Below are 19,260 nucleotides of genomic sequence, written 5' to 3' on the forward strand. Positions count from 1 at the left end.
ATGGAAGTATTTCAGATTGCATGTGAAAACCCCACACTGTACCCCAGAAGTGCATTAATGTACATAGTTACCGTTCAATAAAAAAAAGAAAAAAAAAAAAAAGAAAAAGAAAGCAAAATTTAAGAATTCCAGACCCAGAACACCATACACTATCACACTGCCACTTTCTATTCATGGCTCTTAACGTTCTGTGACTCTACTCTGCCCAGAGTCTCTGTCAGAGCATATTAGTGTTTAGGGACAAGGCTTGCTCATTAACATAACATAAAACTGGATATACCCGTGTTCTCTGTCTTTGAAAATTTTAAAGAAATTTCTTTGCATTTGAATGAGAATTAGTCTTCAAAATAATTTGTGTTTGTTTTAAGGAGAGGCAATGTGAATATACACACAGGATACTAACAAAACACTTATCTGTGGTTTCTTACTCTATCTGCAAGAATTTAACTATACAGATAATATATAGTAGTCCTTAGTAACTTTGATCCTGTTTATAGGTTCAAACCCAGCTAAATCTTGATGTCTCTCTCACCTGACATCTCAGGGCAGTTGGCTTGGTAGAGACTGCAGGAATAGCTTTCTCTTGCAACTCCAAACTCTAAAACACCTGCAAGCAAGTTATTCACTAGCAGTTACCTGAGAGAGTAAGAATCTTCAGGGAATCCCTCCTCTTTGTCTTTATCTGAAGTTATTGTTAACTCTCCGCTGCTTGATGGGAGTGTTCTAGGTACAATCCAGATTAACCCACAGAGTGGCACATAGTACATACTCAGTGAGTATAGACTTTAACCTCACTCAAATGTCAGGTTACAGTGGCTTATTTATAATGTGGGAGCATTTATGCAATATTTTCTAGAATATAGTTCAGGAATCCTAAAATTTGCTTGCAGCAGAGCATGAATACGCTACCTCATCTCATGTAGAATCTTTTGAAATTCAGACTGGAAATATTGGATGTACATGGTGTTACCTGGAATTCTGAAGTCATAAAAGTCTCACTCTTCCATGCAAGATCCATCTCCTTCACACTATAAACAGAGACTTAGGTGAGAGGATCACAGTAGCACATAAGAAAAACACTGAGTTGTGAAACTTCAAGCTTTCCCAACTGCAGGATAAAGCCTGGGATACTGAGACGTTCTTGTAGTGATGAAAATCTAACAGCAATACCTCCTGACAGCAGCAACAGAAACTCCTCAGAGAATGGAGTAAATTCTCTTATGAGACAAGTTTGATTTCTCATTTCCTCCTCACAAGTCAGAAAGTTACTAGAATCTTCATATTAACATTAAGGAAATTGAGGTTCAGATAGATGAATTAACTAGAAGAAAGTCACTCAGTTACTGCAGAGGTAATCTGAGTCTCAAAGAAAATTGATGTGAAGCCAGAACACGAGCCCTTTCGAATTAAAAATTTCATTAGCATTTACTGCAATATCATATTAAATTTAATTTTTTTGAGATAATAGATATGTTTATTTTCTTATCTATAGTAACATTTCTGTGTGTATATTTATATAAAAGCACCATGTTGTACTCCTTAAATATATACAATAAAAAAATATTAGCAGAACCACATGTCTTCAGGGCTCTGTTCCTTATCTTTCCATATTCTAAAGCCTTCTCACATACCTTTGAGGAAAATATCTCTCTCCTGAATCATACACTTAGATGAAGGGAAAGGCATTATAGGGTCACCCATGTTTTGAGAAGGATGGAAAGCAGCTCTTACCATGAAATCTTCTCAACCTGAGGCTATCTATCTCCACCTAGTAACAGTATTTAGGAAGGTTTAAGTGACTAGTATATGTTTAATAGACAACATGAGAATAAGTGCCCCAAATCACATTTGAGGCACTCTTCTAATAATAATTTAGGAGCATCTTTCCATTTTCCTAGTTCGTTTGCTTAAATTAAGATGGTCTACTGATTAATAGAAAACACAAATATCTATGTTCTCCATCACATAGTTTTAATTGTCTAATAATTAAAATAAACAATCACCACTGTTTTACATACTTAAAATTGTAAAGCCATAAGTTTCTCAGACAAATTAGGGGATTGAATGAGAAGAAAGTTTGCTCCCATGTTCTTTTCTTAGTGTAATAAAGAGACCTGACCTACCCACACGCATAAGCAAAATTACCCTTAAAAAAGAAACAAAATGATCCTTGTGAAACAGTTATGCACTGTATTGGTCAACAAATTATGATTAACTAGAACAATTAAGAGAATCTGAGAAAAAGGACTGATTCTTGCTATATTAGAATTGGCCATGTTGACATATGAATGCACTTGAAAAGTATTTCTAGGACATGACAAGTTTGTGGTAGTATTAGAATTGAATGGAAGATATTGTTCAATAAATATTGGCTGAACAAATTAAAAACATGACTCAAAATCACAGCAGGATTTCTTTTGATCCATCCTTCCAGTAGGGGCACACTTTTCTATACCTTGACCTTTTTCATTTCTAGTGGATTTTTGCTTTCAACATGCAAACATACTATAATTTTACATATTTTAAAGCAAACAGAATAATAACGTATTTTCAGAAAGAATCTCTAGCCTTTCAATCCCATTCTACTTACCAAAATATCAATGTGTTATGGATTCACTATACCTACTTTTCATCTATTCATTGATGTGCTCAAATCAATTTTCTACACTGTATGCTAAAATAAACTTTTCTAAGTTCACTAACAAATTTTAGGTATTTAATTTCAATTAATTTGCATTTACATTGAGATTTCTGGCCCTTTTCCCTTGCATGTTTGTAAATTGCTCATTAATATTGATAAGTAAGGCTCACATTGTCTACCATCTATATATATAGTGATTCAAATCCAGGATACATGTAAGTAATATATACCTCCTTGGTAAGCAATTTTATCAATGAGAGTACAATCCCTATGTACAGTTATTTTTTTATAAAAGAAATTAAATTCCAATTTGTATTATATATATTTAAGATATATGACATGAGGTCTGATAAACAGATGCACAGTGAGATGATTATTATAGTTAAGAAAATTATGATATCCATCATTGACACTGCCCGACCGGCGGGCAGTGTCGGGGAGTTCGTGATTGGAGTATGAGAGGGAGAAGGAAAGGGTAGACACAATCACACAACCACTCATACAGTATAGGGATAAGGCTGAGCCAAAGCTGTTTATTAGGGATTGCTACAATCTTATATAGGGTTAGTTGAGGGGGCGTGGTTACTTTATGAAGCTGAGTCTATATAAGGCTAGGAATGTAGTCTTTGGCCTATGATAGGTTTAAAATGTGAGGGGAGGGCAGAGGGGTTATGCTGTTCTGACGGGAGGGGCCCTGCGCTGTGCTCTGCGTTTCTGTCTAAGTCTTGTACAATGTAGCTAGCTCTATCCGGTTTTCTTACCAGTACTGGTCTTTTCATCCGGCCTTTTCACGTGGGGGTTGAATTAGCCTAGCACTTCCTCTTACGATGTAGTTTAATATTTCTGTTAACCCTTACACATCATATAATATAGTAAACTTTTGTGTGTTATGTAGTAAAAACACCTAAAATATACTGTTAGCACATTTCCAGTATTCAATACAATATTCCTAACTATGGTCCTTATAATGTGCATTAGATTCCTACCCTTATTTCCTCTACATAATAAAACTTTGTGCCCCGTGACCTCAGTCTCTCCAACTTCCTTTTCTTTGTTTCTGTATATTTGAGGTTTGTGGGAGGAGGGTCACATGTGTGTGCTTATATGTTTAGATTCCACATATAAGTGAGATCATTCAGTATTCCTCTCAGTGGTTGACCTGTCCAACTAACTACTAAGGCCACATCAAGCTAAAATGATCCTACATAGCAACAAAAACAAAAAACATTAAACAAAACAGAAAGACAATGATTTGAAAGAAAAAAATTGTGAACCATATATTAGATGAGGTGTTAATATATAAGAATATATTAACATATATATAATATATTAATATATAAGAAACTCACACAACTCAATACTAAAAAGAAAATAATAATATAAATAAAATAAATAACTCAAAACCAAAACCTGCTCAAAAAGCCTTAATAAACATTTATCTAAAGAGGAAATACAAATGACCAACAGATATTTGAAAAGGTACTCAAATTACTAATCATCAGGAAATGCAAATTGAAAACAAAATGAGCTATCACCTCCTAACTATTAGAACAACATTACGAAAAAGATATGCAAGTGTTGGTGAGGGTATGGAGAAAAGGAACCCTTGTAAACTGTTGGAAGGAACGTAGATTGTATTTCCACTATAGAAAACAGTATAGAAGTTCCTAAAGAAATTAACATATCATTCTTATTTCTCTTTACTAAATCATGCTTTTGGTGTTTTATGTAAGACCTCACCAGTTAACCCAAGTTCACATGGAATTTTCTCCTACTTTATTGCAGAATGTTATAATGTCTAACCACTTCATGTGGTTTCCAACTATAACACTTCTATTTCTTCAGTGTCCATTTCTCTCCAGTCTGTGTGGAGAGAACTCTCAACTGTAACCATTTTAAGTGCTCATAAGTTAATTCAATTCCTACCTCTGTCATGGGGCCAAACCCTTCTAATGGCTTTTTTATTTATTAGAAAAGTCTTTCCATCCCTCTTTTTGAGTAAGTTAAATTTGGTATGCATCATTATTACAACTGAGCTAAGCTTGAACCTTCAATTCTTCTATTCGGGATCAATACCTCCTTTTATTGTAGTGGATTTATTTTATTTTATTTATTTATTTTTTAATTTTAAATTTTTGGGGGGAATTCATTGGAGGTACAAAGAATTAGATTACACTGATTGCATGTATTAGGTAAACTCCCTCTTATAATTGTGTCCCACCCCCAAGAGCTGTGTCATACACAGTGACTCCCTCTACCTCCTTCCTCCTCCTCTCTCCCCACTGCCTCATTCCCCTGCCCCACACCATGTATTGGGTCATCTGTTGTGTTCACTTTAGAATTGAATACATTGGATTCTTGCTTCTCTATTCTTCTGATGCTTTCATAAAGAAGAATGCATTCCACCTCAACCCAGGTTAATACAAAAGATGTACAGTCTCCATCTTTTTAAATAGCTAAATAGTATTCCAAGGTATATATATATATATACCACAGCTTGTTAATCCATTCCTGGCCATTCCTGGGTTGGTGGGCATCAAGGTTGTTTCCACATTTTGGTGATTATAAATTGAACTGTGATAAACAGTGCAAATGTCTTTATAATAAAATGATATTTTTTTTTCTTCTGGATAGATGCCTACTAATGGGATTGCAGAATCAAATGGGAGGTCTAATTTGAGTTCTTTGAGAATTCTCCATATTTCCTTCCAAAAAGGCTGTATTAGTTTGTAGTCTCTTCTCTCCACATCCACATCTGCCTCTGTAGCTTTGAGGTTTTGTGATGTGGACCATTCTCACTAGAGTTAGGTGATATCTCAGGGGTGTTTTGATTTTCATTTCTTTTACAATCAGGGATGATGAGCTTTTTCCAAATGCTTGTTAGTCATTCATCTGACTTCTGTGAGAGAAGGTTCTGTTCATATCTCTTGTCCAGTGGTAAATGGAATTGTTTATTCTTTTTTTGTTGATTGATCTGAGTTCTCTGTAGATTGTAGTTATCAACCTTTTGTCAGATTCATACCCTGCAAATATCTTTTCCATTCTGAAGGTTATCTTTTTGCTTTACTTGTTCTGTGTCCTTACCTGTGCAGAAGCTTTTCAGCTTAATTAGTACCATTTGTTAATTTTTGTTGTTATTGCAATGTAGCTGATTTTTAAAATGTGTTTTGCTCATAAGCAATGTTCAGGAGGAGGGGGCCTTTCTTGCATGTCCATCGTATTTAATTTTATATTTCCAGAAGTCAACCAGTTGCTTGAGGAATGAATGAATGGCCTTCTGGGATTCAAAGAACAAGAATGAAAATTTAATGAAATCATCTTTAATATAACAGAAAAGTATAAAACATGGACAAACAATGGGGTAGCATTGCTATGCATTATATTTCTGTGTTATTATAAAGAAAGGCTGGTGATGATAAAGGTGGAAATAGGCATATTAAAAAACTAAATAGGTGGTGGTTTATTGATTTGGAGCTGTCAGAATAATTTGCTATTATTTAATAAAAAGTAGCTACTTTTAGTACTAACTGCATTTATTTATTTGTTACATTTTCCATAGAACTATCTTCTGTAATACATCACAAATATGTGACTTTACGTTGATGCTTCTTATGAAGACTTGGGGAATGTTAGGAATTTTATTGTATACTATATTTCATTGTTTCAGCAATATTCTATGTGTCTATCAAATAGTATGGGACACTTTGGGAATTTCAGTTTCTTTTATTTTTATTTTTACTAAAATACATTACTGTTTCTTCTGTGGATATTTCAATAGGTATCAAAAAATACTTTAATCCCATCTCTTCACCTATAATGTGCTACGTCACTGTTTGTAATTGGTTATATTTAAGGAAGCAAATGTTTTTAGAGTTTTAAAAAAAATGCTATAAGTCTTCAAATGAAGTCAAGAGCAGGAAGAATAGTATATATTTTTATTCTCAAAAATTACTTTATTCATTTTTGAGTACTGGGTTTTAAGTGGGAAGAAGTTATCAGAATTTTGATCTTCAACTAACAATACTTCAACATGAAAGTTTATTTCATTCTTGTGATTTTTCCTTATTTGTTTACTCTGGATAAAGTTTAGATATACAAACAACAGAAAAATTCTTTTTCTCTTGTCCCACCCCTTCCTTCCTTTCTTCTTTCCGTTCTCTTTCTTTCTAAGATAGAAGGACATTGAAATAATTGAGTGCCAGGAATGACTATTAATAAAAGTTGTTTTTTTTTTTTTATTTTTTGTGGTTTTTGGCTGGGGCTGGGTATGACCCTGCCACCTCCAGCATATGGGGCCGGCCAGTGCCCTACTCCTTTGAGCCACAGGCACCACCCAATAAAAGTTTTAAGATAATAACTTCACTATTCATTTCTTATATATCCTTATTTCATAAACATTTACACACTTGCTAAAACTAGTTCTTAAAATCCTAATTGAATTATTAATTTGCATTTTTTTTTTTTTTTTTTTTTTTTTTGCTGGTGCTGGGTTTGAACTCACCTCCAGCATATGGGGTGGGCGTCCTACTCCTTTGAGCCATAGGCACTGCCCTTAATTTGTATTTATTTAGCAAATAGTAAGGATGTATTATATGTGAAATATCATACCCAGATGCTGCTGTGGCTAACATGGAAATAAAGTCTCCATTTTGGTGAGTTCTTAACATAATCTGTTCTGTATTAAACTATAACAATAACCCAGTAACCTTCGTGGACCATGACAACATGAGGAACTATATTAAAGGGTCGTGGCATAAGGAAGGTTGAAAACCACTGGAATAGAACATCCCCCTGTCTTTGTTCTATCAGGCAAAGATTTTAATTACCCTCCTTGCCCACACTGCTACTTCCCCTGCCCTGGAAGAGACGCAGCATCTTTATTCGGATCTGCTTTGTCTTGACAGTGTAGACAATGGGGTTGATCACTGGAGGGGTGAGATAGTGTAGGTAGGAGAGCAGCACAAGGGTGCATGGCGAAGCTCGCTTCCCAAATCTGTGGATCATGGATAGGCCAATGGGAGGTATGTAGAAGAGCAGGACGGCACAAATGTGGGAGACGCAGGTGTTGAGGGCTTTGAGGCGCTCAGCCTTGGAGGCGATGGACAGCACAGTTTGGAGGATCAACCCATAGGACAGAACAATGAGCACCGAGTCCACACCCAGCGTGGAGAGAACCACCAAGAGGCCGTAGGCGCTGTTGACGCGAGTGTCAGCGCAGGCCAGCTTCATGACATCGGGGTGAAGGCAGTAAGAGTGCGAGAGCTGGTGGTTGCGGCAGTAAGGCAGCTTCTTCAGCATGATGGGGGCGGGGATGAGCAGACTGGCACTGCGCACCACGATGGCCAGGGCCAAGCTGGTGATGCGGGGACTGGTGAGGATGGTGCCATAGCGCAGAGGGTTGCTAATGGCCACAAAACGGTCAAAGGCCATGGTCAACAGCACAGAGGACTCCATGAAGGAGAAGGTGTGGATGAAGAACAGCTGGGCCAGGCACACGTCCACTGCCACCCTCCTGAAACCCAGCATGTAGAGCGGAAGCATGGTGGGCAGTGTGGAGACAGAGAGGCCCAGATCTGTCACCGCCAGCACCGACAGGAAGTAGTACATGGGCTGGTGCAGGGAGGGCTCTGTCCTCACCACCCACAGGATGAGGCTGTTTCCTGCCAGAGAAGTCACATACATGGCACACAGAGGGATGGAGAGCCAGGCGTGCACAGCCTCGAGCCCCGGGAAGCCGGCCAGGAAGAAGGAGGTGCAGGTGTGGTTAGAATCTGACATGATGATCCCAGGGGCGGAGAGCCAGGAAGAAGTGCTGTCACAGGCCCTACAATCAGATGGGTGGCTGGATCAGAACGTGGGATCCAGAGTATGATCTTACAAAGATTCCCTTTTAATACTCTACTGAGCACTCACAGCTCATGTACTTCACTTTAAATGAAAATAAACCAATGTAGAGGACAAATAATTTGAAATGACAGAGGGACTCTCCCATAAGCCCTGATGAAAGTATCACAGAAACGAATCCCTTAAACACAAGAAGTGTACAGCACAGTCAGGAAAGGGACTGATTCCCTGTGAGTTCCAAATCTTCGTTGTTTACATTTTGAAAGTGAAACCCAGCCTCTGTGAGTATTTATTGCATTAGATTTTAAGGCCTAATTCATATCTTCTTAATTCCTCTCGTATTCTCCTTTCAGAACTTCCTACTGTCCACCAGAGGATAATTATTTTAATTCTATAGTAAAAATGAAAATTTTGCAAAGCTTGACTGTCAAGTATTATCAGAAATGTATTCTGATGTCTCAATATGTAGTTATATCTTTTTAAAAAATATTTTTAAGGCATCAAACTTCAAGAAATACATGATTTTTTAACTTACATATTTTAATTTACAAATTTCTGAGTAAAGACATGCATGAAGGTTGATTCATAGATCTAAAAGGATGAACGGAAACTCAAGAATGTCTGGATTTGAAGGATGTTCATAGGGCTTTCCACATCCACCCACATTATATTGATTAAGTATCCAGTGACTGTAAAAGGGAACATTTTGTCATAAAATCAGATCAGTGTCTATATCCAGTTTGGGAATAGAACTTTGCCTTCACCCTACTGGACCCTGAGTACCTTTCAGGTACCAGACAGTATGGGTTCCTTCTTCCCAGAAATCAGGGAACTATAACTCTGTTTTAAAGTGTCTCCCAACACTTTCTTAACAAAAACTAATCCAGGAAATTTCTGGAAGTCTCAAAAGATGAAATATTTTAAAAACAATAGCCAGTGAAAACAGCTGAATTTTAAAGATATTGTTAAAATACAATATTGAGGTCCCACTGCAAAAGTAAACTTTTTTTTTTTTTTGAGACAGTCTTATTACGTCACTCTCAGTAGAGTGCTATGATGTCACAGCTCACAGCAACCTCAAACTCTTAGGCTTAAGCATTCTCTTACTTCAGCCTCCCAAGTAGCTGGAACCATAGGCACCAGCCACAATGCCCGGCTATTTTTTGGTTATAGTTGTCATTGTTGTTTAGCAGGCCCAGGCTTGATACAAACCTGCCAGCTTCCGTGTATGTAGCTGGCACCCTAGCCACTGAGCTACAGGCACAGAGCCCTCCACTAGCAATCTTAAACTTTAATTTTCGTTACAACTTTCAACCCATCGGTCTGGAGATAGGTGCTCTCTGTTCAACTCCTTTCCTTTAACTGTCCCCATTATGGATCATCCCACTCACGCACAGGCAGCACAGACAGGTATAATCCTTCCTATTTGTTTTTTTACTTCACAATATTTATTATTATGACTTTTACATATAAATTCTCAGATCATCTTGATTCTAAGGTAGGGAGATCAGGTTGTATTATTCCTGGTTCCCAGATAAAGAAATAGAATCTCTAAGAAATAAAGTAAATAATTCACCCAAACCCTCAGATTTAATAAAGGGTAGATGCAAGTCCGGGACACATTTCCTAATGACTTGGTTATTTTCCTTCTGAAAATATTTTAGCCTATAGTAAAAAATAAAACCAAACAAAGGAACAAAAAATATACTCTATTGTGTTAACAAAAGCTTTTGGAAAATCAGAAGTCTGGTGTGAATTCCATCTGCAAATCTTATAAGCTAAAAACCATCTTGAAAGTCTACTGAAAAAAAATATGATGGTTACTTCATGTTTCTTTATGTACGCATAGTCATTTTTAAATTCTCAAGTAGCTATTAAATAATTACTTTAGTAATAATTATTCTTGAGAACTTTTTTATAGGTGTTGGCTTTGTAGCTATCCTCAGATAAAAGTATGACTACAGGTAAATATCATGAACACGTGGATGCCTAGAGATAAACATTGTGAAGCAAATAATGTGTCCTGATAGAAGAGATGAACATAATATTTTAGACAAAGCATTGTGACAACAACCGTCAAGGGGGAAGAAAGATCTGGAGTAATCAGAATTGAGAGAAAACAGCCATTTGAAAACGGGTACGTATGTGAACGACTATGAAGGCGTGTATTGCGCATGCCAGGGCGTGTGTATCTATGTTCAGATGTGTAAGTGGGGCATGGGTCGATGAAGAGAGAAGCACTGGGCAAAGAAAAAGACCTGGAGCTTTTAATGCTGAAGGTATAGAAATCTGCTTCAGCTAGATGATATTACGGTCCAGAGAGAGAGTAAACAGAGAGTCCAGAACCTAAACTGTTAACAAGAAGCATTTATTTGCTGATCATCACAGTTTGAGGTCTGCATCAGTGCTTGCTATTTTTATTGTTCTGGTCCTCAAAGTGAATACTCTTTATGCCATAAAATACATTATTGCTTTCTAAATGACAATTGAAGTGGGCAAGGGGCTAGAGGAAAAGTTTAAGAGTTAAGGGCAGTAACATTCTATTGTATCTGTGCGGCTGTTTGTGACTGTGAGTGCGTGTGCGTGTGTGTGTGTGTGTGTATACCGGAGATGCCAAAAATGTATAACACATTTTAAGTGATGTTATCTGTGTACTACGCTCTGAAGTAGAATTGATTATAGTAGCAATTTATAGTATGAGATTCATTCAAAAGATGGCATTTGATCAAATGAATGCCAGCATCACCATACGACAAACATGAATAAGCTTTTTCTCTTAAAATGTGTATATAATTTGTTGGCATCCTCTCAGTATGCATCTGTCACATTTTCTATAGTCATTCATCCCACAGAAGACTCTTAGATTGATTCTATATCTTGGTTAGTCTCAATAATGATGCAGTGCAGGGAATCCTGTCATTTGCTACCACAAGGATCATCCTGATGGACAGTGTGTCGATTAAAATAAGCCAGACACAGAAAGACATGCAGTATATGATCTCTATCTGCCGAATCTGAAAAAGTTGAATTTCCAGAAACAGAGAGTAGAACAGGGGTTTCTCAGGGTGAGGGGTTGGAGGAAATGGGGAGATATTAGTCATCTTATGAATTGCAGTTATAAGTTTGGTTTCTCATGTACTTCATGATGACTGTAGCTAATAATACTGTAATAATACAGCATGGAAATTTGCCAGGAGAGTAGATCTGAAGTGTCTTCACCACACACATACACATACACACAAATGGTAACTATTTATGGTGATGAACTTATTAATTAATTTGTTTCTGGTAAACATTTCCCAGTGTACCCATACATCAAATCACAACATTGTACACTTTGAATATATATAATTTTTGCCAGTTATTTCTCAATAAAACTAAAACATAATAAAATATAGTAATTAAGACACAAAGTTTGCAAATAAGGGCTCTTAGGGAAAGTAGGAAAAGAACCTTTCCCAAGCTGAGCTTGGAGATGGTGGGGGCACACAAACTTGTCAGGTATGCATGCATATTGGGGTGATCTGATGTGTTTTCACAGACTCATTAAATATAAAGTAGAAGAGGATCATGATAACCAAAGACATCATTTTATCAAGGGTAATGCATTCTGAAGAACAAGTTGATGACCATGTGATCTCTCTTTAGGGTTGATTATTCTATATCAAGAAGCTAGACAACTTCTTTCATGCCTTCAATGTTTGGTTTTAGGAATTTACAATTTATGGCAAGATGAAAAAGGTAGTCATGTTGGGGACTTAAACTCCTTAAGAAGGAGGCTACTTCAGAAATAGTAGTACGAATGCTATATACTCCTGAACTTTCTGAACTTTCTGTACCATGCACTTTATACTGCACAATTTCTTACACTTATAACTGTTGTTTAAGGATTTCTCTAAGTAGTAAAGGTTCTCTCATAGACTTCTAATTGCAGACCCAAGGCACATACTTAGGCTGAGGAGAAACAGTAAAATTACTTTATTGTGTTTATTTGTATCCCCCATTTATCTAGAACATGCCAGGGGCCAGGGTTTTTTAATTTGTTTGTTTGTTTGTTTGTTTTTGTGCATGTGTGTTTATGAATAGGTATTGGTATTAAAAAGAAATTTCACAATTAGAAGCAAATTATTGCAAGACAAATGTAGAGGACATATCTTTTTGTCCTAGATTTATCACAAACTTTGAATAAACTTAATCAAACCTCACAATCATTCCATAAATTTCACAAATAACAATATAACCACTCCTATCTTGTCCATCTGATTGTATAATGTGAAGGCTCCTAGAAATTATTTAGTGCATATGTTTTGTGACATGTATAAGCTCATATTATGAAATTGACATCTTTTTATCTTTGGGGGTAAGACAACAAACCATTTTTCATCGATAGCTGGGAAGATTGATCAGAAATACCTTGCCAGATTTTGAAAGCGTCAGCAATGATTTGATTGATTATAGGAGCTCTCTACGTTCACTAGTAGCTAAATAACAAAATATCTATTATAACGTGGTGTTAGAGAAAGAGCAAAATTTAGGTCAGTAGTGTATTTTGCACTAAATGTACTTTTTCTTCAAGCAGATTAGCATTAACCAAAGGGTCATTAACAGTTTAATACACACTAGCCAAAAGATGATTGTCATTCTTCGCATAAATCTCTTATCACTATCTATATATAGACTATATCAAAGTCATAAGCAACAAAATAAGTAATTTTAATAACAACCTTGAGCAAGTCAATTTTGTAAATTTAGACTATAATTATTCCTTTAATTCTTACAATTCAAAGCTTCAAGACATGGTTTTTTTTCTTTTTTTTTTTTTGAGGTTGATAATTTTTAGAAAAAAATGGCCGTAACCTCAATAATTTTGAGTTATTGACTCAGAACGAACCTTTTTTATTTACTTTTATTTTTTTAAGAGGAAAGATACCATGTCTCGGAGGCTTTCCTCATATTACAGCCTTTTATCATACCATTCTCTTCTGACTTTCCTCAGTCATATCTTGGTTTACTAGAGGGGTGAAGAATCAATGAACCCATAGCATAGATTCAAAAACATATATATCAACATGTACATTAGAAAACATTTCCCAGTGGGTTCCAGTCTCTTTCCTGATTGCACATTCTATTGTTGTTTTCTTTCTTGTAGAAGAACATTTGAGAAGATTTTAAGGTAACTATACATTGCAATAGCCTTTAGATGGTAACTTTGAGTGAAAAATCCTTTTTTGTCTGTCTACATATTCAATGTATTGATACCCAAGGCTTCAGCACAAAACTTATTGGTAGTGTCCTCAAATGTAGGGGCGTTCCTTCTTACCTTTCCAAGATAAGATCCACAATACAGACTCACTATTCAGATTGCTGAAGCTGGGAATACATCTCCCTTCTTTAAGAGTTCAATGTCGGGGAGGTTTTCAACAAAGGGTAATTTTACAGCATCCTAGCCAGTCCCCTGGAGAGACTTCTCTTGAGAAACACAGAAGGAATTCTCCTGGGTCTGGGAAAAGTCATTACCAAACACATTCTGCAATGGAGTATAGAGAGACTCTTTTGTGGGCCCTGCCTAAGTCTGAATTCTTTATTTATGAATGCTTCATCCTAGACTCAGGCAAACATGAAGTATATACAATGAAGAAATGAAAAGCCCCTCTCAGGAGTTCTCTCACCCTGGCATTTATTTATTTATTTATTTATTTATTATTTTTGAGACAGAGTCTCAAGCTGTTACCCTCAGTAGAGTGCTGTAATGTCACAGCTCACAGCAACCTCTAACTCTTGGGCTTAAGCAATTCTCTTGCCTCAGCCTCTCACATAGCTGGGACTACAGGTGCTGCCACAATGCCTGGCTATTTCTTGGTTATAGTTGTCACTGTTGTTTGGCAGACCCGGGCTGGATTTGAACCCACCAGCTCCAGTGTATGTGGCTGGAGCCCTAGCTGTTTGAGCTACAGGCACCGAGCCTCACCCTAGCCTCTAAAACTGACACCTAGGCAGTACTTACACTGAGGCAATCCATAGTCTATGATCTGAATATAGAACAAATGTCTGAGTCTAAGAAGGGCCTTCTAGGTGAAGGGTCATAATAAACAGAAGCACAAATTCTAGAAACAGTAACAAGTACACTAGAGACTTTGCATTGCAAATGTTTTGCATTTCTGCAATTTAATATCTAAAGCATGATTTATACAGAAATGAGAGAGGAGAACTTTGTGTCACACATTAAGAAGTTCCAAGCTTTAAAACTCACCTCAAATAAAATTTCTTTAATAAAGTCTCAAAATTTCCTAAACAATTATAGATATTTGCTTAGTAGTTCATCCCATTATTCTATGTCACTAGTCCCAGATTTTCTATTTCTATTTTCCTATTTTTTATATCTTTGCCAGTATAATGAAATTAGATTCTATCTCACAGGCACTGTCTATATGGCCAGACTGGAAACAAATTGGATAACAAGTAAATAATTTTTTATTATTTTGGATCAATTTATTTTCAGAATAGCTTCTATTGTCTTCTTAACAGAAGAATTAACAAGTGAGAAAGTAATCCTGGGAGTCAATACCTCTCATACATGAGTACAGTTTTTGCTCAATGCAGACTTCCTCTGAAGTACCATTGAGTATCCAGATATATCTATAGATCTGAAAATACTATGCATGCGTGTGTTGGTGGTTGAGGTTTGACTTTCTGATGTCTTTCTTGCTCCAACATCTTGTTATTCAGGAAGACAGTCTGAATTCCTGTGCTAAGCCTTCATGGACTCCTTGCATAATTAAAATAATTTTCTATGTTTGTTTAATTTAGTTTGAACCAAATTTGTCTTACTTGCAACCAAAAATGTTTAAGTAGTATACCTAGTTTCCACATTATATGTGTATTTTTTTTTTTTTTCAGTTTTTGGCCAGGGCTGGGTTTGAACCCACCACCTCCAGCATATGGAACTGCACCCTACCTTTTTGAGCCACAGGCCCTGCCGTATATGTGTATGTTCTTTTTTTTCTTTTAATTTTTTTTATTAGATCATAATTGTGTACATTAACTCTATCATAGGATACAGTGTGTTGCTTCCATATACAGTTTGAAAAACTCTCATCCAACTGGCTAACATAGCCATCATGTCTTTCTCATAATTGTTGTGTTAAGACATTTATATTAGACTGTTAGACAAATTCACATGTACCCTAATAGGATAAATCATAGTCGTGATTCCCACAGTATCATTTTCTTCTCCCATCCTCCCTACTCCCCTCCCCTCCTTCTCCCCTTTCCCCGTAGTCTTGGACTCCATTTGGATTATAGCTTTCCTAAGATAGCTAACAATTAGTTTCATAATAGTGTTGAGTACATTGGATACTTTTTCTTCCATTCTTGAGATACTTTGCTAAGGAGGACATTTTCCAGCTCCATCCATGTAAACATGAAGGAGGCAAAGTCTCCATCTTTCTTTGTGGCTGTATAGTATTCCATGGTGTACATATACCACAATTTATTGATCCATTCATGGGTCGATGGGCACTTGGGCTTCTTCCATGACCTAGCGATTGTGAATTGGGCTGCAATGAACATCCTGGTACAGATATCTGTATTGAAGTGTGATTTTTGGTCTTCTCGATATATACCTAACAGAGGAATTATAGGATCAAATGGTAAATCTATATTTAGATTTCTGAGTGTTCTCCATATGATTTTCCAAAAGGGACATATTAGTTTGCATTCTCACCAGCAGTGTAGTAGTGTTCCCTTTTCTCCACAACCCCACCAGCATCTGTGATTTTGTGATTTTGTGATATGGACTAATCTAACTGGCATTAAATGATATCTCAGAGTGGTTTTGATTTGCATTTCTCTCATGATTAAGGATGGTGAGCATTTTTTCATATGTCTGCCATGCATCTGTCTTCTTAGAGAAGTTTCTCTTTAAGTCTCTTGCCCACCCTAAGATGGGATCACTTGTTCTCTTCTTGCTACTACACTTGAGTTCTCTGTGGATTCTGGTGATAAGACCTTTCTCGGAAGCATAACTGGCAAATATCTTTTCCCATTGTGAGAGTTGTCTACTTACTTTTCTTACCGTGTTCTTGTCTGTGCAAACTCTCACTCTTTGCAGAAGACATGATCATATATCTGGAAAATACTAGGGACTCTTCTACAAAACTCCTAGAAGTGATCAAGGAATATAGCAGCGTCTCAGGTTACAAAATCAACACCCATAAGTCAGTAGCCTTTATATATACCAATAATAGTCAAGCTGAAAAAACAATCAAGAACTCTATTCCATTCACAGTAGTGCCAAAGAAGATGAAATATCTTTACCTAACAAAAGACGTGCAAGATCTTTATAAAAAGAACTATGAAACTCTAAGAAAAGAAATAGCTGAAAATACTAACACATGGAAAAACATACCCTGCTCATGGCTGGGAAAAATTAATATTATTAAAATAGCTATATTACCTAAAGCAATATATAATTTCAATGCAATCCCTATTAAAGTTCCATTGTCATACTTTAAAGATCTCGAAAAAATAATACTGCATTTTATATGGAATCAGAAAAAAACTCAAATAGCCAAGACAATACTCAGAAACAAAAACAAAGCAGGGGGGATCACACTACCAGACATCAGACTATACTATAAATCAATAGTGATCAAAACAGTATAGTACTGGCACAAAAAGAGAGAGGTAGATGTATGGAACAGAATAGAGAACCAAGAGCTGAACCCAGCTACTTACCGCTACATGATCTTTGATAAGCCAATTAAAAACATTGAATGGGGAAAAGATTCCCTATTCAACAAATGGTGCCGGATGAACTGTCTAGCGACCTGCAGAAAACTGAAACTGGACCCACACCTGTTACCACTAACTTAGATTCTCACTAGATTAAAGACTTAAATTTAAGACATGAAACTATAAAAACATTAGAAGAAAGTGTAGGGAAAACTCTTGAAGAAATAGGCCTGGGTGAAAATTTTATGAGGAGGACCCCCCGGGCAATTGAAGCAACATCAAAAATATACTACTGGGACCTTCTCAAATTAAAAAGCTTCTGCACAGATATGTGTATGTTTTAAACATAAATATGTAATAGTTGAAAAACCAAGGAAGATAACCTCAGTTCTCTGACAAGAGCAGGGAAGAATTCTCTCTTGTGAAATATACCCAAAATCTTCTCCATAACACAGATCAACTCCTCAAGGAAAACGACTCTGTGAGGACTTTTTCTCAGGAAAGGAAGTTCAGATTTCCTCTCTCACCTAAAGGGGAAAATGGAGTAAAAAATGGTCCTGATTTAAAGAAATAGATTAGAAATATTGAAGCAGGGGAGGGAAAGAGGTTATCAATAAAAATAAAATCAATATCCTGTAGAAACCCTTGTGAATATCCCATCTCTGAGACAGAGCCCAGCAAAATGTCAGACCCATGAAGATTTCATTGGATGGTTGTTTGCTTCTCTCCACCTACCATAGGTTACCATCAAACCAAAAGCTCCAGTATGATAACAGGTACATCACCATTCAAAGAGCTGTGAAAAAGATATTACATAGGAAAACCATTGGATATACTGTTAGCTGTGGGTTTGTCATAGATGCCTTTTGTTATGTTGAGAAAGTTCTCTTCTCTATCTAATTTTCTGAGTTTGTTTTATCATAAATGTGTTAAATTTTGCAAAAGTAACATTTTGGCATTACTTGATATAATCTCTGTTTTCCTTTGTTTTACTCAAATATTACATTTCCTACATTGAACTACCGTTGCATTTGTGGCATAAATCCCATTGACTCATGATGTATAATTCTGTGCTATTGGACTCAGTATACTCATATTTCATTGGAGATGTTTGCATTTATATTCATAAATTATATTGGTGTATAATTTTTTAATGTGTTTATCTGGCTTTGGTTTCAGAGTAATTCTAGCCTTATATAATTAGTAGGAAAGTGTTCTTTTCTCTTCTTTTAGAGCATTTGAGAGTAATTGGTCAATGTAATTTTAATTGGTCAATGTAATTTTAAGAACATCACATTCACAGTCACATTTGTCTCATTGCAATTCCCAGTGTTGCCATGTTTTAACCTTCATTTTTTTATCACTTAAATATTATATGTGTCTGTATAAATATGTTAATACATATATTTATGTGTACATATGTGTATGTATATATGTGTATGTATATGTGTGCTTCTTATTGTAATCATATATAAAATATCTGTAAAGCACTTAGTCCTTCATATGTTGCAGCTTTAGGTGCTCAGTAATTGAGGCTTAGCTTCCTGATTTTATCATGCAATTTATGTGATAGTATTTCTGGAAGACACTATTTAAGTATTAATTTATTCCATCAACAATAAATTTTTCACAAATCATGCACAAGGAACAAAAAATGGTTATATCCTCAATAGATATTCCCTTAGCTACATTGTTGCCTCAAATTAACCATATTTTTAAAAGTTTATGGTGGTCTATTTGAAGAGGGTTTGGGTAATTAGCCATAGAAATACGCCTACTTCATCTTTAACATGCTGTTTTTCAAAAACATTTTTTATTTTCCTTCAAATGTGTCTTCAAATGCTATATATCAGGGTTTTTCCCCCTATCATGTAGATATTATGCTCAGCCTTCTGTAATTTTATGACTAAATGTCTTAGTTAGGTCTTTGTTGTTATAAAGGAATACCTAAGACCAGGTAATTCATAAAGCAGAAAGGACTCATAATTCTGATGGCTGGAAAGTTCAAGATTGGTCATCTGGTGAGGGCCTCTGGCTGCTGC

The 19,260-nt window shown here is 36.1% G+C and overlaps 1 protein-coding gene and 1 pseudogene across 1 annotated transcript; both read right to left on the bottom strand.

Moving 5' to 3' along the window:
- The window catches only part of LOC100946125, a 2,730-nt pseudogene extending 1,712 nt beyond the window's left edge, over nucleotides 1–1,018 (bottom strand).
- Nucleotides 1,019–7,459: 6,441 nt separating this feature from the next.
- Nucleotides 7,460–8,419, bottom strand: LOC100946436 (olfactory receptor 51G2-like). Its single transcript, XM_003781420.1, has one exon. It carries the CDS (start codon nucleotides 8,417–8,419, stop codon nucleotides 7,460–7,462), a length of 960 nt encoding a protein of 319 aa, XP_003781468.1.
- Between the last annotated feature and the right edge of the window lie 10,841 nt (nucleotides 8,420–19,260).

This window comes from Otolemur garnettii, unplaced genomic scaffold (genome assembly GCF_000181295.1).
Source record: "Otolemur garnettii isolate 467f Iridium unplaced genomic scaffold, OtoGar3 scaffold00001, whole genome shotgun sequence".
Classification (NCBI taxonomy): domain Eukaryota; kingdom Metazoa; phylum Chordata; class Mammalia; order Primates; family Galagidae; genus Otolemur; species Otolemur garnettii.

Coding starts and splice junctions, on each gene's coding strand:
- LOC100946436 (XM_003781420.1), bottom strand. CDS start 8,419: ATGTCAGATTCTAACCACACCTGCACCTCCTTCTTCCTGGCCGGCTTC.